At 36.2% G+C, this 23,473-nt stretch overlaps 1 protein-coding gene and 1 non-coding gene across 3 annotated transcripts in view; both read right to left on the bottom strand.

Moving 5' to 3' along the window:
* Positions 1–138: 138 nt before the first annotated feature.
* On the bottom strand, positions 139–330 carry LOC150082338 (U2 spliceosomal RNA). Its single transcript, XR_016547324.1, has one exon. It is a non-coding gene; the product is annotated as a U2 spliceosomal RNA (small nuclear RNA).
* A 17,495-nt stretch (positions 331–17,825) lies between these two features.
* Positions 17,826–23,473, bottom strand: part of LOC150082339 (tyrosine-protein phosphatase 10D-like) — a 179,698-nt gene continuing 174,050 nt past the window's right edge. Inside the window, exons 26-27 of one of the 2 annotated variants that reach the window (XM_090379228.1) lie at positions 20,284–20,425; positions 17,826–18,488 (exon numbers count right to left, since the gene is read on the bottom strand). In XM_090379228.1, the coding sequence (XP_090235354.1) occupies position 18,488; positions 20,284–20,425 (143 nt within the window). In that variant the 3' untranslated portion in view covers positions 17,826–18,487. The remainder of the gene's footprint in view (positions 18,489–20,283; positions 20,426–23,473) is intronic. The other variant, XM_090379229.1, reaches the window with a different exon arrangement.

The following is a 23,473-nucleotide window of genomic DNA, read 5'->3' on the forward strand; positions in this document are numbered from 1 at the left end:
GACCGAAGAGAGCACATTCGTCTATGATACAAATACCACATAGTATCTCCTGTGGCCACAGAAGACCACGTGGTATTCTTTATTTAGCCTATCATTGCTGCCAGTAATGAATCATAAAAATTGCTTTTTTTGGATTAATTGTGGTGAGCTGACTCTGGAGGTAGTGCAAGACCAGGACAACTCGTGGCAAAGGTGGAGCAAGCTCCGAGCTCTTCGCCGGGTTCCAAAAATCAGTTTAACATCTCAGGGCCCGTTGGACCCCGTATCAGATATTAAGCTGATAAGAACAGATACTACACTTTGATCTTAGCCAAAAGGCCGAGAAGCGATACCCTGAATCCGTGCTCGAAATTATTTAAACCGATTTCAATTCGGCATTCTATTGGTGGTTTAGTAGAAGTTTATTAAAATCTAAATGTTTATGAACGTTTAGCAGAATATATGATATTTACTTTTTTTGAAAATAATACTTCTTCACACTTACTTAATAAATTACTTACAAAAGGATGCATTTGTTAAAATTAAAAAGAATGTTGCGTTTTTCTGGGTATAAATCTGTCAAAGAGTAAGAAAAGGGGTGGCTAAAGAAACTGCGCCATCTACCGTCCGAAATCCTAAAACCTTCGGAACGATGGTTGTCTGTTGAATATGGATGGTAATTTAATTAATTTATTAATGAAAAGCCAGTGAATAATGCTCCCTATTCAGTGGTTGGTACGATATGATATCCAATATAATTTATGAAAACTTAAAAAAGTTAATCCAAAGACTGCCTTTCTTAAATCCATCGAAGTTTAAATTTAAATTATAAATTAATTAAATAAAAAACAGTTTAATTATCTTCTATTTTCTTCTTTTTGTTTCATCAAATAAAATGATACAAAGCAGTTTTCCATTTATTAAAAATTCCATACCGGGAAAGATTTTTCGAAATGTTTTTCTTACAAACATTGTATTGTCTTCAATTATTGTATGCCACAACAGTGGTAATCTCACTTTTGTTTTGAATCTCTAACAGAAGGAACTTTTCTGTACTCGTTCCAGCAGCTCTACGTTCTTCTTAAAATGAGGTGGGGCCTCCAGTCCTGTATACTGTACTCAAGGTGTGGCCTGACCATTGCCTTATACAAGAGGATAATCACCTCTTTATCCCTGCTAGAAAAATTTACTTTTATATCATCGACAAAACACCATGAGCTACCCTTGCAGACTGTCTGCAATGCTCAGAAAACTTCATATCTGACTGTACAATTGTCCCAGGTGTTTTTTATTCTTCGCTTCCCTGAATGTAGTACCACACAGTTCATAGTTCACTCTGGGGTTACTGCTACCATAAAAATGCTCAATTTTTCTAGATCTTGCTGCAGTAGCGTACTATCATTAGTGACATTAACAACTCTGCCAAGCTTCGTATCGTCTGCAAACTTGGACATTAAACTTGATATAATTAATAAATAGAGAAACCAACAATGGACTCAACACCGAACTCTGGAGGCCTCAACTAGTAACATTAGACCACGAAGAGCAGTGTCCATTGATTACTACTGTCTGTCTTCTCCCACTCAACCATCCCTTTATCCATTGCAGCAATTTGCCCTTAATGCCTTACTGCTCCAATTTGTACAGTAAACTTCCATGTGCAACAGTATCAAAAGCTTTCCTAAAACCCAAGTATATGATATCAAAATTATTTTTTGCATTGTGTTCTTTTTGACTTCATCATAGTATCCAATCAAATTGGTCAGACAACAGTGTCCCTTAACAAACCCATGCTGTGTCTGAACTATAATTGCAGTCTTTTCTAGATGGTCCTAAATTACTTCTTTAATCAGAGACTCTATTAATTTCCAAAGAACAGAAGTGAAACTAACTGGTCTGTAATTACTTGTCACCCTTTGTGAATTTGGGAAACATTTGCACATGTTAAGTCCATTGGGATTTCACAGAAGCTCTCATAATTATGGCCCAGGGTTTGCTTACTTCCTTTGCCGCCTCCTTTAATATAACTGGATAGATCCCATCCAACCCAGCTGCTTTTCTTATCTTTTCGCTTCAACTATTTCTCCTCCACTTTACTCTCAGTTATTACAAAATCATTTAGCTTCCTGCCAGAATTTGAATGAGTATTTCGCTTCTACAATTTTTCAAGTTTATCAGTTTGTCAGCTACGTGAGCAGGATTATCAATAGTCGAACCATCGATATCAAGTGGACCAATCTGATTAATCCCCTTCTTTGCTGTTTTTCTTTGCATCTTTTTCCAAAGATTTCTCGGAATCCGCCTTCGCTTGTCTAACCTCCTTTGTTACTTCATTACAGACTAGTTTATATCTACCAAAGGCTTCCGTGTCACCTGATAGTTTATATGCATCCCATGCATTTTTCTTCTCTGTCATGAGTCTCGTTAGTTCATCGGACATCCATTTAGTCCTAAACCTTGAAGAATAATTCTTAGTTGTAACAAAAAGCCTAGTAGTTTCAAAGATTACCTCTTTGAATGCTTCCCATTTAGAATTTGCTGTTGGTAACATCATTAGTTGGTCCCACTCTATACAATTTAAAACTGTCTGAGACCACTGTAGTCACCTTTGCGAAAGCAAAAACCTTTCCCTTTACCACTGATGGTAGTTACCTCTTTGAGTAAATCCCACTGCAGCACACTGTGATCACTGCTACCTGGTGGTTCCTTTATCTGGCAGATTCTTAATACATGAAGAATAATCAGTCGAAGAGTATTATTTCGTCTGGTTGCCTCTCGAACATGTCCTCTCCTTGCCTCAAGGCTCCGTCGTGGCACCTCTTATTTGGAACCTAGTCTTACAGAATTGGTTGGTTCGCACATTCCCTAATTGTAAGGTGCTGGCATTTGAAGATGATCTGACAATTATAATTGCCAGATCTCGCTCACTCTTAGAACAGAGAGCTAGTAGTGTGCTGACAGACTTAAGTTCTTGGGATCAAAGCTATAAGCTGGCCATTTGTCCTTAAAATGATGTTATTTAAAACAGGTTTGGATATAAATCGACCTTGATACCAAATACCTGGGAATTATTGTGGACAGTAAGTTATCATTTCACCAGCACTTATTATATTTAAGCAATAAAATCAGGAAATTTTCTGGTGCTATCATTAGAATTTCAAAGTCTGACTGGGGCCTATCACATAAAACACTGTTTCTGTATTACAAGGCAGTATTCCTTCCTATAACTACGTACGCTGCAGGAGCCTGGTTCCATACAGTTAAAATAGCTAGGTCTCGGGCTAAACTAAATTCTATACAGCGCATCATGCTTCTTGGTATTCGAAGAGTGTGCAGAACGGTGTCCACTGCCGCGCTGAGGTGTTGGCCAGAGCGCTACCCTTGGATCTACATTTGTTGTATCGTGGTTTTTGCTACCGTGCTAAGAGGGAAATTCCTACAGAACTTTTTGGTATAGAGATCAATATTCGCTCTGACTGTAGAGGCGAAAAGAAAAGATGTATGAATGAAGTAATCAATTTATGGCAGACAAGATGGCCATACCTACTGGAAGAATGACCAACTTGTTTATCCCGAACGTGACTTTTCTCAATGATAAAAAAGTTCGCAATTGGTTTACACCTAGTTTACAGTCGTCATTTTTGTTAACAGAGTACGGGTCAAAGAATGAGAAATTATATGCATTAGGACTAAGTAACACGGACCTTTGTTTTTGCGGGGCCAGGGAAGGCTGGCGGCACATACTAGATGATTGTCGAATATATGACATTGCCAGAACAGCGATACGTGAAATTCTTGAGAGTATAACTCCAGGAGAAGAAGCTGTATTTTTAAGAGACCGTAGCAAGTTTAAGATGCTCCAGTTATTTGCCAAAGAAGTGTTTGAACTAAGGAAAAGTATGATTCCAGTGATACGAGATTGATCAAATACATCTGGATGGAGGCATCGAAGTGTTTTGATGCTGCCGTTCTTACTGGTTGCACAACTGGAAGATCTACTCTTCTTTTATCTCTCTCTTTCCCCCCTCCCCTTTCGGTTCCTTGCAGTTTTTTTTTATTTTTTCTTATTCCCTTTGGGTTTATATATATATATATATATGTGTGTGTGTGTGTGTGTGTGTGTATGCATATATATATATATATATATATATTTTTTTTTTTATCAGTTATTTATTTTTATTCTTTTCTTTCTCTTCCTCTCGGGTTTTTTTTTTCTCCCTCTGGAGTGGGCTCCAGAGAAGGAATTTTTTTTTTTTTTTGTCTCATACTCTGAGACCATTGGTGTACCATCTACTGGAACTGGCCCACCATCCTGTGGTGTGGACGAGTACCCAGAATCATCTGTCCAGGTGACTGATGCTTCTGGGTAGCCAAGTGGCCAGAACACACACATAATACACACAAACTTCCGTCATACACATATCTGGCCCATTTGTAGTGATACTATTCTTCATGTGTTTATGTAAGGGGCAGCTTCTAGAACTAACGTTCTAGAAGCTGCCCCTTACATAAACACATGTCCACACCTGTCCACATGCCTCTCGAACATGTTGCTGTAGAAAACAATCATCCAATAAATCCCAAAAGCCTTGTGTGAATGACAAACCCACAAGTTCCAGTCAATATCTGGGAAGTTAAAATCCCCCATTAAAAGACACAGTAAATAACCCCCCTTATTTCCTGCCCCACTCTATTTCTCTCTACAGTTCATTGTACTCATCAGAGTCATTAGGCCTTTAACACACCTCTACTCTCAATTTGTTTTCCCAGTGCTTTTGTCACAACAAACTGACTCAACATTGCACTGTCCACCCATGTCAACTGGATGCACTTCCTTGGATTTCATGTTTTTCTTAACTAAGAGCATAACCCCTCCTCACTTCCTATCGTTATGTACAGTTTTGTACACGTTGTACTCCCCAAATTCCAATTCTACATTTCTTATATCTGTGTGACACGACGTCTCTGAAATCCCAACAATATCTGCCTTTGATGTTTTGACGAGTACCTCAAGTTCATCAGATTTATTTACTAAACGGCCAGCTTTGGTGTACAATCAAGTATACATGCACATTTTATTATACTTAGCAACCATAACACAGCCCATGTATTGACTTGTTCCGCCACGACTCCCAGAAGTTGGAATCACAGCACCTTGTTTTCCAGACTACTGCTCATTCCAATAGAAGCAGTGCAACAATCAATTTCACCACCGCCAACGTTAATCTATTAGTCCTTGTATCCTCCCAAGCTAGTAGTTTTCTGACAGACCTAACACTGCCTAGATAACATCGGCAAATATTATTGAATCTTTTCTGTGTAAGTGTATCCCATCCCTGTAGAAGCAGTCTCTCCTGTTACAAGCACAGACCACGCTGAGAAAAATTTATCTCATGAGCCTTGCTTAATCCCTCCAGGCCGAATTGATTGACAAAGCCCTCATCAAATACTCCCTCCTATCGTGTCTGGGTAGAATTGTAGATACTTTCAAATTCAACCCTAACTCGCGACTTCTTTCCAACATTGACCTGTACTTGTTAAGTAAGTCTGCAGGTCTACACTTAATGTACTTAGTGCCAACGTGTACAACAATATCACCTTTTGTGCCCTTAAAAGACGATATCTGTTCTACAACGTCATTAACTTTTGCCACTGGCAGACATACCCTGGACAAAACCTGTTCCACCAATACTTTTTTGCATAAGGTATATTTTCCGTGTCCCTGAAAATAGTCACCGACAATAGATCCTCCTGTGAGACCAGCGCATTCTGTCCTGAAGATTGCCCTGTGTTGCCTGATGCACAAGATCGAGCTCCTCTGGCATTGAGTTGGGCAGCTGAGAGCTTGATGGGTTCCCCATTTTAATTCTTTCGAGGACATCTACCCTATAAGCCCATCAGAACGCTGATTTGGAGCCTAATTTCTTCACACTCTCTGCATCTAGCACACGCACACAAAGACATCCTCCTTGGCTAGATCATGTACTGTTCCAGAACATCTGCAAACATTTCACATATTGCACATTTTTTAGACTGTTATGCATTGGAGAATCTCCCCCTTCGGTTCTCCCTCAAGCCACAGCACTTTTGCTACTTCGTGCACGCTGCTTTGCTGGTCTAGTCTGGGTCATGATTTCCCTTTAAATACTGTACTTGGTTTAAATTTAATTACGCTATCAGATATACCTTACGCTATTCGTATTGATCCAATATACTACAACTATGGCAGCAAGTTTCTATGGGTACTAAATAACAACCTAAAAAATCTATCTAAATTCAAAATAAACTAAGTAGCTTGACTAGGAGTATAAAGCTACTTCTAGAAAATAAATTAGTATGACAATTAAGTCAATAAAACGACTAACTATTTATGAAAAACTTATTATTTTAAATTCTTTTTTTTTTTTTTTACAAAAACCCGAAGCACAAGAACCTATAGTACTTATTACCATGCATGGGTTGAAGGTTGAGAGGATGAAAGAACATACTTGTTGACAATAGACTTGAACTTCTGTACAATGTAATTTTCAGGTGATTGTTCCAGAAAACAAAAGTTGATGAATAAATGAGGAAGAAGAAAAATTATTTCTGAGTTTCAAGTTGGACAGTAAAACTGATTTGGATGAGTGAGCTGGAATTATAGAAGCCAATTCAGAAAAACAGTGCCCATGGAATTGTCTATAGAAAGGCAGAAAGAGAACGTCTATGAGACAAACGGAGAGTGGAGAGACTGTTAGAGAAGCATTGGTGACTAATGCCACGATGCTCCGTGTATATTGTCTGTAAATTGCGAAAATGTGTTCTGAGGTCAATTTTTTGTTTGCTGGACAAAAAACTCGAGTTTCCTGGAGAAAAAACCATGCTACCCTCATCTTTAACTGGAATGGCATCCTTAACCACAGGATCTTTAACACACAAGAATACTATCTTGAATAGATGCCAGCATAGGTTCGTTACGGGGAGGTAAAAAAAAAAAAGGTAAACTGCAGCCCTTATCAAACCACAGCAGGATGGACGCCTCCTCAACAATTCATGCTGTGGGAAATGGACCATAATCTGCCACGCTGGTCCAGTGCGGGTTGGCAGATCGACCGTATTTAGTAGTCAGAGGCTTGAACCCCGGTCTACTCAAAGAGCGTGTGCTACTACACTCCTGCTCTTGACCACTCGGCTACGGAGGCCTTAAGGGGAGGTTTAATGCTTACTTGTTCCTCATTACTGGGTTGCATTGGCCCAATGCAGCAAATTGGTAAAAAAAATAACAACAACACTATTTCAATGCAGGCATCAGGAAGTTTGAGAAAAGAATGTTCTGCTTTATTCTTTACCTTCCACACAGTTTGGCTGCTCATTTAGATTTGATACATTATTAAATGTTCAGTTCAAGCTCACTAACTGAACTGAGTCCACCTACTCTGCGATGAAAAGCCAGTATCTTTTAAGCAGTAGTTCCTTGGAATTTTGAATTAAACTGGTTTGATCCTGTGTGACGCTATTGTTCCACAGGCTTTTCCGTCATATTATGCTCTTGCCTATCAATATACTCGTGAATCACTCGCTACAGCAAGAAGCACAATATCATGTGAATTCCAGAAAACCCTGGGTTTTGAATGATCTGTCTAGCGGTTCAAGTTAGGACAAATATATCTAGCGTTCTACATTTACTCTGAGAAGTAAAGAGCAAATGGCAACAACTAGACGCGTTGTGTTTTTCATCCCGAGACACCTCTTAACCAAGGGCTACTCGAAATGCCGCCATTATTGATTCTTTAAAAAAATGATTGTTAGTGATTTGCATGTATTGAAAAAGAATGATCACGACATAATTTTAACAAACAAAACAGGTTTATTTAACATATATGTATACAAATAAGTACAATATAATTGGTACATAAGTTAGATTAATTGGTATGTAATTGTTAAGTAAACTAACTGGATACAAGCAGTATCTTGCTTTAGCAATATTATAATTTTGTAATGTTCTTCATGTGACTTTTACACTAATTCTCTATCAAGTACAAAATTCTAGAACAGGGAATTATATTAACAGGAAAAAACTAGAACAGGGAATTATATTAACTTAATAGTGTAATTAATATTCGACCATTAAATTAGTAAGTTGCATTATCAATTAAACTGAGTTCTAAGAAAATAATACAATTGTCGGGTATATTTATATATATTTATGTGAGGAATGATGTCTCATAAATGCATTAAATCGTATGCATATAGTAAGTTCGGCTTTGAGTAATTTAATACTGTTTGTTATCAAAATAGGGGTTGACTTACCCGAAAATATTCTGCAACGCCTCGGGGGGGGGGGGAATCTGTATCAGACATCAATACGATTCTTTTCTCATCTTTTCCTATTAATTAACCTCTTCTTCACATAATGACAAAATCGGCCAAAACTATCACTACTCTTTTCTTGTCATGTCTTGCTCAAAGTTTACTGTGTGAGTCCTTTCTTCTTCCCCTTTTCCAATATATACCTCCGCATCCCCTCAACTGCGCTCCCTAAGAATTGTCTTATTCTCACGAGTCAACTATGTGGGGGGGGAAGAATTAAATGGATACTGTACCATGCACGGAGTCGTAGTGACAATTAATATATTTATAAAGGTCTTGTTATGCAAGACCTGCTGTGTCTTGTTCTGGTAATTTCTACTCATATAACAATTCACCGTTCTTCGGACCTTTGCGTTCGATCAACGCTCTTGTCCGCTCAGGAGAACGGGTGACGTCACTGTGGTGTAGTATTACGGCGAGCGCACCCCTGGGGTGTTTGAATTCGAAAGTAAAAGCTTAGCTCTGTTAAGGGGCGCTATGTTCGTTGTACAGACCGTGAAAAAAAAATATCAGGCGCTATTAGGCGAAATTACTTCTTGAAAGTAAGCGAAAGGGCTGAAAAGTGAAAACATGTTTCACACTATTAAATCAAAATTATATTAGCAACTTGAGAAATGACATCATTATCTGTGAGTCAACCTAAAATGAGCATAAGCCCACTGTCAGTTTTCTATTTTGTTGCTTGTAGTGATGTAGTCTCCACTTCTTAACTAATCATTTTTTTCCTCAATCGTATGAAGGTTTCATCTGGCCTTCAACAATCAATGAAAATGGAGGCAATAATAATTATACATTATTATTGCACCAGAAAACCCGATTTTCATTTGACTATGCTTATTGCATTTGACTGACTGGACATTAAAATTTTAATGTTCTCTTCAGACAAAGGGCAAAATGCTTCATTTGTCAACTTTTCTTTAAACTGAATATTCATATAAATTCGTTCCTTACTTTCTATCCCCACTCCTAAAGATTTAGTGAATCAAGTATTCTTTTCCTCTTGACCCTCCACTGCTAATATGGCATCTGACAGATCTCACTTTAAATATTTGTTATTTCTTAAAATTTGGAAATAAAATTAAATCTTCTTGTGTAACTTTCTCAATCAATATTATATAAAAGCTTATATGGTATTTTCTGTTTTATATAATAGGGTGGACACGACATCCACTGCTTCTGTTGACCGAAGTATTAGAGTGCAGGCCAATGTTGTGTCGGCTTTGCCCAGAAGTGCTCAGCGATGGCCGAGTGTCTATGTCCGCTAAGCGGATGGCTCTTTCGTGTTCTGAGATACGTTTGCCGAGCCTTCTCCCAGTTTCTCCGATGTAGCAGCTAGTGCAGTCACGACAAGACATGCGGTCGACTAGTCCACTTTGTAGTAAGGTGGGAACCGGTGTTTCCGCTCTAGAGATGAGGGATCGCAATTTCTTTCCTGGGAGCTGTACGCACTTTATCCCATAAGATTTCAGGACCATAGAAGCCTGCTGTGATAGGTTCGGGTAGTATGTGATAAAGGCGCTCACGGTGGAGTCACTACCTTGAATGTTCCTGTTGGTCGCTATGTGGTCATGTGCCTGCAGGTCACATTTATCTAGGGTACTGGTGGGACAGCCACACCTCGCAAGATCTATCTTGGCCCTAGCAATGATATTCGGGTGACATTCAAGTCACGTAGACCCAATTGCGGCGACGTCCGGATGGTCTGTGACAGCCAAATCCTCTGTTTGCCCCTTCACGATGGTGGGACTGTTAGTAATCCTGGGTATAACCTCCATGCACAAGCACACTGGGTGACCACCCAGGTATGAACCAACATAAGCAGGGGTCGAGGTGTGGCACCCACACCACATGGAGGAATGCTGCCCCTCTGTGTTACCAGGCAATACTAGGTGGTAGATGACTCATCAACCAGTGCAAAACCACCACTTTGCTTATTGGAGGCTTGAAGTGGTGGAACCCATGTTTAGTCTCCACAGCTAAGTTCCGATCAACCCTTCCATCATGCAGTATGACTGATGACTTTTGAGGTTATGATGAATATCATGGTGAGATCTAATCTTCCTTACATTTCGAGGGTACAGCTCTAAAACGGTGTTCACAGACCGGCCGCTAGTTAGTACACCGGACCGAACCTATTGGTAACTCTTTAGGAGGATTCCGGATCAGCTAGTGAATAATCTTGCTACCTCTACTCTGCCAGATAGTGACTGGAGGGAGTCCGAGTAGTGTGTATGCGGGGGAATTGTCAAGGCCATGTTATGTGAAGGATCTGGGTATATTCTTAACATGTGTACTCCATATCCAAAAATTTCATTACTTCATACAGAATGTCCCCCCCCCCCACTTTCTTATTATTGAATACATCATGAATTGTCAAACTATAGAGCACACTTATCTGCGAAAAGTTCCAAACCTCCCAAACACTTTCTAGTTCATTTCACAAATATACGTGGTCTCAATTCTAATCTCAACGATGTCTATTTCCACTTGCAGTCTGCCAAACCCCATGTACTTTTTCTGACAGAATCTCAGTTATCGGTTGATTCAAATACTGCTCAACTCAGTTGCTCGAATTATTCGATCTATGATTCCTTTCGCCTCAAAGGTGGTACTTGTGCATATGTCCATTCCGATATTCAATGTCAGAGACTTGGTAATTTGGAATCTCCTCTTTTTGATCTTCTCTGGCTTAAAATCTCTCTACCTCATTGTGTAAAATTCATCTGTTGTCTCTACCGGTCTCCCAACTCCACTAATCACTTGGAGCTCTTTGGCTTTCACTCTTTGCAACTTGACTTTCTCCAGTCCAACTTTCCTAACAGTGAGGTAATTTTCCTTGGTGATTGTAATGTTCACAACTCCAGCTGGCTTCCGTTTTCTAGTCACCCCAACCCAGCTGGTCGACATGCTGAGGCTTATGCAATTTCTAATGACCTTGCACAGATTGTTCATTTAGCTACAAGAAAAAACGGACAATCCCAACCTTACAAACAACACGATTGATCTTTTTCTCACAAACAACCCTTCTAAGTACACGGTCGAAGTGAGTGGTTCTTTAGGTACCTCAGATCGCAACTTGGTGATTGTCTCTTCTCTAATGGAGCCTTTATCTCATGGCTATTCCCAAGCTCGTATTGTTTGGCATTACATGAATGCAAAATAGGATGACCTGTGAGATTTCTTTTCTTCTTTTCCTTGGTCGGATTATTGTTTCAAAACTTCTGGTGTCAACGTTTGATCAGATCGTATCAGTGAAATTATTCTTGTAGGAATGGAATCCTTTATTCCATACTCCATTTAAAAATCTTGTCCTTTATCTAAACCTTGTTTTTCCAATAAATGTGCTAAGGCTGTTCAAGAGAAGAACGTTGCATGTCGTAATTGGCTTGTTTCCAATTCTTCAGTTTCATTTTCTGGCTACACCGAAGCTCGCAACAATTGTAAAGCAGTTATTAATCAGTCCAAACTAGAGTTTGAACAGGCTAAGAGTAGAAAACTTGCTTCTTGCCCTAATGTTAGCCGAGCATTCTGGTCTCGTGCCAAAACTGTTGGCCGCAACTTTTGCCCAGGCTCTGTTAAAACCAGATGGTTTTGTTGTCACTTCAGCCAAGGATAAAGCAGACTTGCAAGCATCCCATTTTTCTTCCAACTCCTGTATCTTAGTAAAACACCTCCCACCATTCCCAACATGCTCCATGCAATGCCTGTGGTCTCCCTCAGAAGGATTTTGACGAATCTCGATGCTAAGAAAGCTCCAGGTCCTGATGGTATTTCTCATTTGTTCTCAAAACCTAAGCTCCTTAACTTGCTCCTGTTCTTTGTCACCTTTTTTCACTTTCTTATTCCAAAGGTGTTTTTCCTTCTGCTTGGAAATTTGCTTGTATCCAGCCAGTTCCTAAAAAAAGGTGACAAGTCCCTCCCATCCAATTATCGGCTTATCTTTGGTGACACTCCTATTTCTAGCCAGAATGATATATCTCTTTTGGGGATTACCCTGACTTCTAATCTCTCTTGGCACAAGCACATTACAAATATTCTTCCTCTGCATCTAAAAAAACTTGGTTTTCTCCTTCGCTCTCGGTGTTACTTTTCTTCCAAACAGCTGTTCATTCTGTACAAATCCGCCCTACCATGGAATATTGTTCCCAAATCTGGGGTGGTGCCCCCAAAACCTCTCAGGCTTCTAGATTCCATTCAGAAGAGGGCAGTTAGGTTAATTAATGACTGCTCTCTAACAGAGTCCCTCCACTCTGTCTCATAGACGTACTGTTTCTGCTGCATGCCTTTTCTACAGATACTTCCACGGGCACTGTTCATCTGAATTGGCTTCTATAATTCCCGCTCTCTTTCAAAACAGTCTGAACACATGCTGCCACTAGACAACATCCATTTACTATCCAACTTCAAACTCACAGAACCAACTTTTCATCTTTCTCTTTTATGTATCCAACTGCCATTTTCTGGAACCTTCCTTCACACGTATTTCCTGAAAATTACAGTCTATAGAAGTTCAAGTCTAATGTCAACAAATATCTTCTTTAATCTTCTCAACCTCCAACCCAAGCACAGTACTAAGTACTGTAGGTTCTAATACCTCTTGTGTTTGGGGTTTTCATAAAAAAAAATCCCGACACTGACATTGGCCCACACCGCGATATCATGGTTATCAATCGGTCATGCCATTACCGATGCTGTGCCTGGTTGGAGTCGTTGCACATCATGTGCTCTAATACTTTGGTCAACAGAAGCAGTGGATGTAGTGTCCACCCAATTATTGAAACTATTCTGATGACTGACAAATGTTGGCAACTTTTGCATACATCACAACCACAGGCTTCAACAGTTAACTATTACATCACTGAGTTTACTGTGCACGACACTACACACCCTTATGTTCTAAGTTCCTAAACTATCACTTTGACTGATCAAGGTTACTGTAATAACTGAAAGCTTTTTGTACTGTATCTATTTAACATGTGTTTTACAATATAACATTAAACTTGTCATTTATTTTATTTTGTCTTCCGTTTCACTCTGTGCTACATAGTAACTTACCATAATGAATCCAGAGCGCACAGGCCTCTTTACTTATATTCTTCATTATTATTATTATTGATTTTCATTTTTCTTATTCAATACTTTGAAAAGTAGTGTATTATATCATAATAAATAGAACACTTTTCAGTTTAGTTAAGACACTAATAATTTTTTTAAAATTAAAACAGAAAAGGTGTCTCACAGATGCCACACACACACACACACACACACACACACACACACACATTTGTTCCATTTAACGTGAGTTATGTAGGGATAAACAGATGTAAATGAATTGGTTAAGCTTTATAACAAGTTGCATATACAGCACCGCATCCTTATTCCTAGCGATACGTACAAATACAGGTCACTTCACAAATCACCCACAGTTTTTTATTATTTTTTTTTATTGAATCACAGACAATACAGGGAAGCTCATTTGTACAATATAGGACTACACAGCCCCAAATAAAAACAAAACTTTTCACAAACAGCATCTGTAGGAGTTTAATATAAACATTTCATATAGTAAGACAAAAAGTGGAAGAAAATTTACACTAAGTTACAGATCTACATATACAAATGACTAATGCTGATATTTAAGTTTTTCAGCTTTGTAAAGCTTGGACAACAAAAATACCACTTTAATTGCCCAAAATGTACATACACAGTCAAAAAATGTACATCATCCTTTATCATTTACAGTTTTCATTCAAGACAGTTTCCATACAGTTCAGATGAAAGTTTAGAATTTCTCATAATTACAATTTATGATGGGTTCGTATTACAACAAAGGGTTGGTCGCTCACGGTGCTTGATGGGAAATAACAAAGGTGCTTATGCATATTTTTATCATGTGTATGCACTTCAATGGAATAAAGGCTTTTGGTCAGATGATAGCACTGTCATAAATATTCAGAGAATTTGAATTTAGCAGCTACTGTCAGACCATGGAAAAGAGGCAGTATTGGTCTGAGTATTTCAATTTTATGAACTATCAAGTCACTATTGGTATTATGCTATAAATTTTTCAAAGGAAGGGCAATTTGAAGTTCCAACTTACATTCCATACAATCTGTTACACAATATATAATAGTTAATTGTAAATCATTTGCTGTTGGCTTGTTGCTCTAGCAGATTCTTGAGTGGGTCTTTATTTCTTAAAAACTCCCATTACAAGTTTAAATGAGGTCATGAATTTGTAACCAGGTTTTTTTGGTCACTATAATGGCACGTTACATTCACAAATAAAAAACAACAATCTACAGTTTCTTGCGATACTAGAGTGGTTTAATTTTTCAAGTAATTTTTATATATTAGAAAAGATTGTACGTCAACTGCAAGCAAACTTGTTTGCAATAGAAAATAGTAGACCGGTACCGATTTAACCAGATAAGGTATAAGAATTACGGACTATGATAAAAAGTAAAAATAAAAGTGCATATGGCTATATGCAGGCCAAAATAAATGCTGCATACAAATGCTTAAAATTAGAGTATTTGAAAATTAGAGTAAAATTATGACCAATGTGTTTTTTTTTAGATTTACAAAACAAGTAAATGATATCTGCTTAAATTTAAAAAAGAAAAAAGTGAATTGTTATTTGCATTTTTGTGATATTTTTTCTGACAGCGGTATATTAAGATAAACTGAAAAATTATCTTATCAGATAGTTTTTCAAGTAGATGTACATAACCTGTTTTTAGATATATTAAAGTTTGGTTAGGTTACTTTATGTTTATGAAACAATTTTAAGCAAATATGCTACCGATAAAATTCATAAGAAGCGACGAATAATGGTATCTGGCAATTACATCTTTATCAAATCAAATTTGTGAGGACTTATGTAAGGTCTGCCCTAACATAGGCTTCTCATAATTACCAGAAATAGCATGAAGTCTGTCTTACGGTACCTTTGCTCTTTTTTTTTCTGTTTCTCGTATATATATATATAATTGAATATGTATTCTAAATCCAACACACTCATTACTCGGTTAGGCAGTGGTGTAATCAGGTAGGGTCAGCAGGTACATTGCACCTCCCCTGATGCCGAAATCATTATGGTAGGTTAGCATTAGGCAGTTGCCGCCTTTTTACTGACAAAAAATCCTGGCTATGCTACTGAGGTTAGGACATGGTCAATGAACAGATTTTTGCTGCTTGCTTTTCTTTTCTTTTTTTTTTTTTTTTTTTTCTCTGAACGACAAACAAAAAATGAATAATTTTTATATAAGATTTACCACATATTTGATATACTTAATATAAGCAAAAAATATTTTTTATTTAAACCTTGTAGGGACAGTCTGCTCTGAAACAGAATAATCTCAATAAAAATAAATAAAATAAAATAAAACCGTGTAAATCATGCTATTTCTGGTGATTATGTGGAGTCTGCATTGGGTCAGACCCCTCACAAATTTAATTTCATAAAGATGTCATTGCCTCAAACGTTCTGAGCTACCAAGAGCTCAGAACGTTTTGTTAAACTTTGAATTGATTAGACTGAATTCCAAATAAATGTTTTTTCAGAATTTGGAATGATGATAACAGATATGTGCAGCAGAGTGAAAAGTTATTATTTTGAGTGATGATCCGAGTATTAAAATAGTAAAAACTACTTTCTATAGTGTTTGTGTGTTAAAAAATTGCCAGATTGGAAGACGAAATACTTGAAAAATTCCTATAAATAAATTTAAAATCAAAACTTAATACCAATTAAAAAATATAAAATTTGTTAGTTATATGAGCTGAGATTTGTTACATTTTCCTTGAATGAGCTAAATAATTAGTGTGTAAAAATATCTTTTTTAAATACTTTGATAAATCACAATTATTGATACATACATTTGCGAAATATCACCGACAAAGTATCAACAGGTTCAGCCAGTTACAGTATAAAATACATATAAATTGACAGCATCTTCATTAGACACAATTACAGATCTGTTTTATAAAATTCTATGGGTTATACCAGTTAACTTATAAATACACCAACACTTGCAATAAAAAACTATAAAAAGTTCATCTGGAAAACTAACAGTTTATAAACTCACTCCAAAATACTCATCAAGTATTTTAAAGTTCAGCTGTACACAAATTCTTGATCTCCTTCCATTACATAAACTCTCGAAAGTTAATTTTCCTAAACAACAGCAGTATTTAGATAAGAAAGGGGGAAAAAAATATTTTAAATGCTTTTATTATGTACAAATATTTTTTACAATGCCGCAATTAAAACATAACAATTAGAGTTTAGCTAGGATCCAAGCAAACTACCAGTATCGGGTCATGAGAATAACCCCTTATATTACAAACTCAAAATTTGCCTCGTCATAAATAGCCTCACCAAACCAGACAGTTTTCAGACAGGGAAGAACAGAGAAGCATTTCTTAAGTCAGGTTGGAAGCCTATTTAGGAAATGTCACAAATTACACAAGTGATTTCCATATTCTTCCATATATCACAGGTACTAACTTGACATGGACTGAAACAAGAAGATTGTGCCCTAACATATTAAAGAAACAGCTGGTCTAGACCTAGAATTAAAAGTGTGGTGACGAGAATCAAATGCACAACACAAAATAGCATTTTCTGTTTATGGGACGGATGCAAAACATGAATTCTTTTAAGTACATGATACTACAATTTCCACAGTAGAATGGATAAAAGTACACTTCTCTAAATTTTTAAATAACTTTAACACTAGTGCCGAGTGCTCTTTACATACAAAATGAATTAACGTTTTTTTCAAAAAAAATTAATTAATTTTAATTAAGAATATTATTAGAAAAAAAATAAAATTAATTTCTTTTACAAAAAAATTATTAAAAAATTTAATTAAGAATTATACAATGCACCATTATGAAGTGTAGAACAAATCTTATGTACAAAGCATAACTCAAGAACAAACTTTGTACATACGTTATACATTCTGTACAAAAGTAACTTTTTTTTTTGTTTGAACATTACTCCACTGCCCAATAATTGGTCAAATGTAAATGCCTCGTCCAATATACAGACTGAATTGCACTTATGCCCATTCTATTCCAAAACATTAATATATTCTTAACAAATTTATCAAAATATAGTATCAGAGACAGTAACTGTGGCCTCAAAAAAAAAAAAAGTCAAATCAATATTTGATTTACTCCTTACCAACAGCAAGAGATAAATTTGGCTAATTATGCAAATTGTGAATGCAGATTATAATGCCTAACAAAGTTTAAAAAAATTAAATTTAAAATCAATATTTAGAATTTAGAAAATTATTACAAATATTTGTGTAACAAGAAACATTATATAAAACTATAAAAATTATATTTAATACAGCGAGTTTTAAATTCCAGGCTTTTCTAAACCAGCTATAAAATAGACCTTTAATAAATTGTGTATACTATTTGAATATTTAATAATGTTATCTATAAGTTAAAAAAAAAAAGAAAAGGAAAAACAAAGTCTAAAAAATTAGATTCTTTTTTATAATTAGTACTTACACGTCAAAGTTTGCTAGATTTCCATGTACACAGTACATATAAAAACAAACATGAAATTTAGCTGCCTTGACAGATTTAACAGAGGATTGAAGTTGACCGAGATTAAATAATGCCAAGAAATTAGTTTGTACATTTATATAGGGACCAAACTGATATGTGCTAAACCACAAGAGGATCTACATGGAAAATAAAATACCCTCTCTATAAGCTCCTGTATTTAGTATTTATTAAAATTCCCCATTTTTTTCGTTTGAGAGCATATGCCCCTCCAATTTAAATTTGTATATTATTTCAGTTTGACTAATTTTTAATTTTTTTACATTTAAAAATATGACTTCAAAAATGCATTAAAAAAGCCAATATGTGGGAAAGTCTATCGATATCCCAATCGTCATTATTTATTTTACAGAATGATATCAAAATTACAAAATTTTTTTTATATCCAAAATACGCACTTTGGCAGGTATCAAGGCCTGCAAAGCCATGTTTTCACAAACATATGCATGCTTCATAAAGCACAGGGTCCAAAGTTAACTAATTCGCAAAAAAGGACGGTTTATGCAGAGTGTAGCCAGCACACTCTTTCTTCACATGGAGTCAAATCCCAGATTCTGCAATTCCTTCATCATCTGTAAACAACCAATAAGAGAAAAAAAAATCATAAAATTAATCAAAAATTTGACACTTTATACTAAAAAATATCAGATTACTGTTATAAAGAAAAATATCAAATAAACAAGTAGCACTTCAAGCACAGAGTATTTCTGAATTCCAAAGCTACATGTCCATGCAGCGTTGGAATCAAATTGAACAAGTCCATTGATATGGAGAGTTGCGTATTTCAATTCCCCCTTTTCTGTGCAAATTATCTAAGGTCCACTGGTGAGGTCTGTTCCTGGAATTTTTGCTTTTCCTCTCAAAAATAAAAAGTAGCAGTGATGCACATGACTTTTGGGGTTCCCAGGTATTGCATTATCAAACAAAAGGTATCGCCTGGGAAACTCATGGTAGACGAGTTTTCTCTATGGAAAATACTAAGACCATTGCAATATTCACTGCAGTTTAAAATCTGCTGGCTGCAAAAATATACAACTGGATTGAATAGTCTAAGGTTTTGTTATATCTTGAATTGTAAGTTTACTGGGAGTCTGATCTTTCGACATCTGCTACCTTTGACATACTTGTTTACCACTTTTAGGTATAGTTTCAGAGAAAAAACTGACATTATAAACAGTTGATAAAAATAAGTTTTTAAATGTATAAGTTTTGCATTATAGCATACAATGCTTGTAATCAGTATAATTGGAATGCATAGTCAAATGCATAAAACATGATAAAGCTATCTAATATGACATTTTATTACTATTTAATAGTGTATATAGCAGGGGCTAAGTTGCTTACTACTGCTAAACTACACTAGATTGCCAAATATAGCCAACTAGCACATTTCAAAGAATCTTTTATTGGTACAATATTTAATGATGTGTCAGCACACCTCTGACGTTACGTGCACACTATATTCTGTGGCACACAATGCTGCCTTCCATTATTCCCAGTGGTAGAGGTACATTGGGTCCTCTGTTGTATTTTTACGTATAGCTTCAGGCTTCCATATTTGAAGAGAGTTTCCCTCTCATGGCAACAATCCAACCTAAGAAATGTGCACTTTAGGGTTTGGTGTACAGCAGCTGAAATTCCTATGTATGCACAGTTATTATGAGTGCTATCTGTCACATTTATATCAGTATGTGCTATAAACGTAACACCTTATGACATGGCATGATGATATTCACTATACACAGAACAAACGTGGAACATTGGATCACTGTAGCAGGAAAAACCAGATTAGACATTTTGAACTCAATTTGTACTCAAGATTTTCAAACGTGCATAAGTATTTAACCACTATCAGAAATCACTATATATATGAGAAAAATCGATATAATTTTTTAAAATAAGATTTATTGCAAAAGATATTCATCTATATATTTAGCATACAACAGAACAGCAAAATAAAAAAATTCAGAAGTTCCTAAGGTGCATCTTAACTGTTATATAAAATGCGTATGCAAGAGCAATACAAAAAGACTTAGTAATGTGGGGATGCCAACTGCTGTCATTTTGTTTAATTGTTACAAATTCTAATGCAATCTGGTGCATATTAATACAGGCAAAAAATTCATGCAAAAAAAAAAAGTTCAGGTTTTGTAAACATAGCCTAATTTTCAGGCAGTGGTCTCAAGTAAATGTCACAATCACAATATGAACTTGAGTTAGAACTTGTACAATTTTCTTATATGTCCCAGGCAATGTTTTTCTTATAAAATTATGAATTTTATCGAAATAAAAGGAAAACAGGCAAATAAAAAATCAGAATGGCAACACAAGTCATGCTATGCCATATTTACAACAAACACCAATTACCACTGTAGAGTTGCGTAGTCTGATCGTAGAGACCAGAGATCCGGGGCAATGAGGCTCGTTTTGTTGCCGAAACCATCCCCATGTTCTGGGTAGGTGAGAGAATTTGGGCTAGATGTTCTTGGTTGTGAGAAAGGAAGAGTCCCTTGAAAATGAATATATAGTAGGGTAGAGAATGAGACATCAAAAAGCATGAAAGTTTACACAGGACTTAAATGTTTTTTAAGTAATTATTAGTTAATTCTAAAGGTTAATTTCTTGAAATAAACAAATTAACATTTAGAATTAGATGTTTAAGACTAAAATATGATAAAATTTTATAGTTTTATTAATAGCTACACTACATTATTAAGGGAATACTCAAATTATATTATGTTTAATTATATAGCATCTGATTAAATCCCATATCTCACATGAATAAAAATTCATAATTAAATCATTTTGTAATTATGATAAGATACACACATTACTGAATTCAGGATATGTTTACATAGCTAACTTTATGATTAAACAGCTTAATGATTAATCACCTCAAACAAATTTTGTTTGAGATGATTTTCATCTATAGTCTTTGCTGCTTTCCTTTTTATAATGAATAAAGAATTCAGTTTTAATTTCTCTCTATCTCTCACTTACATAAACACAATGTTAAATACATTTATTTTAAATTTTCTTAAAGCTAATGTGTCATTTTTAACTGGTCATAAAAGAACGTACTGAAAACACACATCTACCCAGAAATTAATGCAAAAAAGATAAATGTAAATGCTTTATGAATAGTTAAAAATGACACGTTAGTTTTAAGTAAATTTAAAATAAATGTGTTTGACACTGTGTTTATATAAGAGAGAGAGAGAGAGAGAGAGAGAGAGAGAGAGTGTATATGTGGAAATAAAGTTGGGATGATATGCATGGCATAGTCAAACTCCTTGGACTAGCCATGTAGAGTTGCAATCGATAAACTCAACATGATTTGCTATTGCAAATTCCCGCCTGCACCTACACATATATAGAATATATATATAACTGTGTTAATCACTCAACAGATGTTTCATTATTTAAAGTGCATTTATTTTATCATTATTTCTGAGTCAAAAACATCAAATTTTCTACATTCAAAAACATCAAATTTTGCCAATGCTTAGGAAAATCTACTTTTGAAACATCAGAAATGATTATATGTCAGGTTTACAGAGAGAAATTCTCCATCATGGCATTGTAGATTTAAAGTTTACCAGATGATGATTGTGCTGGAAGACCATGAAATAGCTAGACAATGTGTGTGTGTGTGTGTGTGTGTGTGTGTGTGTGTGTGTGTGTGTCAGAACCACCATGTGACTGCTGATACACCTGTAGCAGCTTTTAGAATTTTACACAAAAAGTGGATTTTCTGTGTAAAATTCTTAAGTTCCTAGAGTACATCATTGAGGGGATGAGACTTGGTATTTATGCAGTGACTTACATACAAAGCAATAAATCATGTTGGAAACATAAATCAACTTGGAAATGATCTCATTCATAGCAATAAAAAGTAGTTTCTTGCATGTGATGCAAGAAAGCAAGTGTATGAGCTTATGCAGCATCAGCCAAAAAAAAAAAAAAAAAAAAAAATCACACCATTCCCTCCAAATGCCTGTCCAGTTCCTCCTTAAATTTATTTAACCTATCAACTTCCACAACGACAGATGGAAGCTTGTTCCAGCAATTAACCACCCACTGGCTAAAGGCAAATTTCTGCACATCTATTCTACATCTGTCTTTTCTTAATTTGAATTTATGCCCCCTTAGGTTCGTAATCTGAACAAGTGGAAGGATCATGTCAGAATTCAGCGTGCTCAACCCATTCAAGGCCTTATTCAAGACCTCAATCAGATCACCTCGCAGGTGCCTAGCCTCCAGCCACTGCAATTTGCAGAACTTAAGCTTCTCTTGGTAAGAGGATCCCTTCATCCCCCTCACCAACCTTGTTGCCCTTCTCTGTACACGCTCAAGCAAATCTACATCCTTCCTAAAATGAGGCCTCCAGACCTGTACGCAGTACTCAAGGCGTGGCCTCACCATTGCCTTATACAGAGGGACAATCACCTCCTTTTCCCTGCTAGCAAAATTCCTATATATCATTGAGAAAACCCCATGATCTGTCCTGGCAGCTTGTCTGCATTGCTCAGAAAACTTCATATCTGACTGCACAATTACTCCCAGGTCTTTTTCATTTTCTACCACCTTAAGTGTAGTGCCACACAGTTGGTACGTTTCTCTGGGGTTACTTCTACCCATATGCAGTACTTTGCATTTGTCAAGGTTAAACTTCAGTTGCCACTTCTTAGCCCATCTGCCCAAATTTTCTAGATCCTGTTGCAATAGCACACTGCCATTACTGTCATTAACAGTTCTGCAAAATTCATAATCAGGTGAAAAGGGAAAGTTAGGCTTTTTTTTTTTTTTTTGACCGCAGTGGTATTGTGTTCTACAAATTCATTCCCCAAGGCACCACTGTGAATAAGAATAGATAGGTACAAGTGTTGCATTGGCTGAAAGCAACATTTTGGAAAAATCATTCAAAATGGTGAGTAGCAAACAACAAAGTTACTGCAGGTCAATATATGGACACATCTCTCATTTTTCATGCAATAAGAGCCCAATAAACACAATACTGTGGTATTACCACATCCTCTCTACCTTACTTTCTTACTCACCTGACTTTCTTACTACCTTACTCACTTGATCTTTCACCATGTGATTTTTTCCTTTTCCCAAAAATGAAAAACCATTTACAATGCCATCACTTCTGCAACAAAAGAGGTTACCAGTGCAATAAGCAATTTTACCAATAGTGGCAAACATGCATTACTGCTCAAGAAGTATACCGAGAGTAGCTATGTCTAAGTTTAGTTACAGAAGAATAACTAGGAATTTTGACACCTATAACCAAATATCAGAAATGTGCCTTCGTTTTCATAAAAATAATTATTCAATTATTATCCATCAGATTGTACTTTTATAATAATTAATTTAGATAATAACAATTGTCCTATTTTACAAATAATTATAAGTTCAGTTATTCTCAGTCTAACTCCATTCAGTGCCTGTAGCCAGGTACACACACACACACACACACACACACACACACACACACACACACACACACACACACACACACACACACACACACACACACACACACACACACACC

The sequence above is a fragment of the Mastigoproctus giganteus genome, chromosome 8 (genome assembly GCF_048544385.1).
Source record: "Mastigoproctus giganteus isolate SK-2022 chromosome 8, ASM4854438v1, whole genome shotgun sequence".
Lineage (NCBI taxonomy): Eukaryota > Metazoa > Arthropoda > Arachnida > Uropygi > Thelyphonidae > Mastigoproctus > Mastigoproctus giganteus.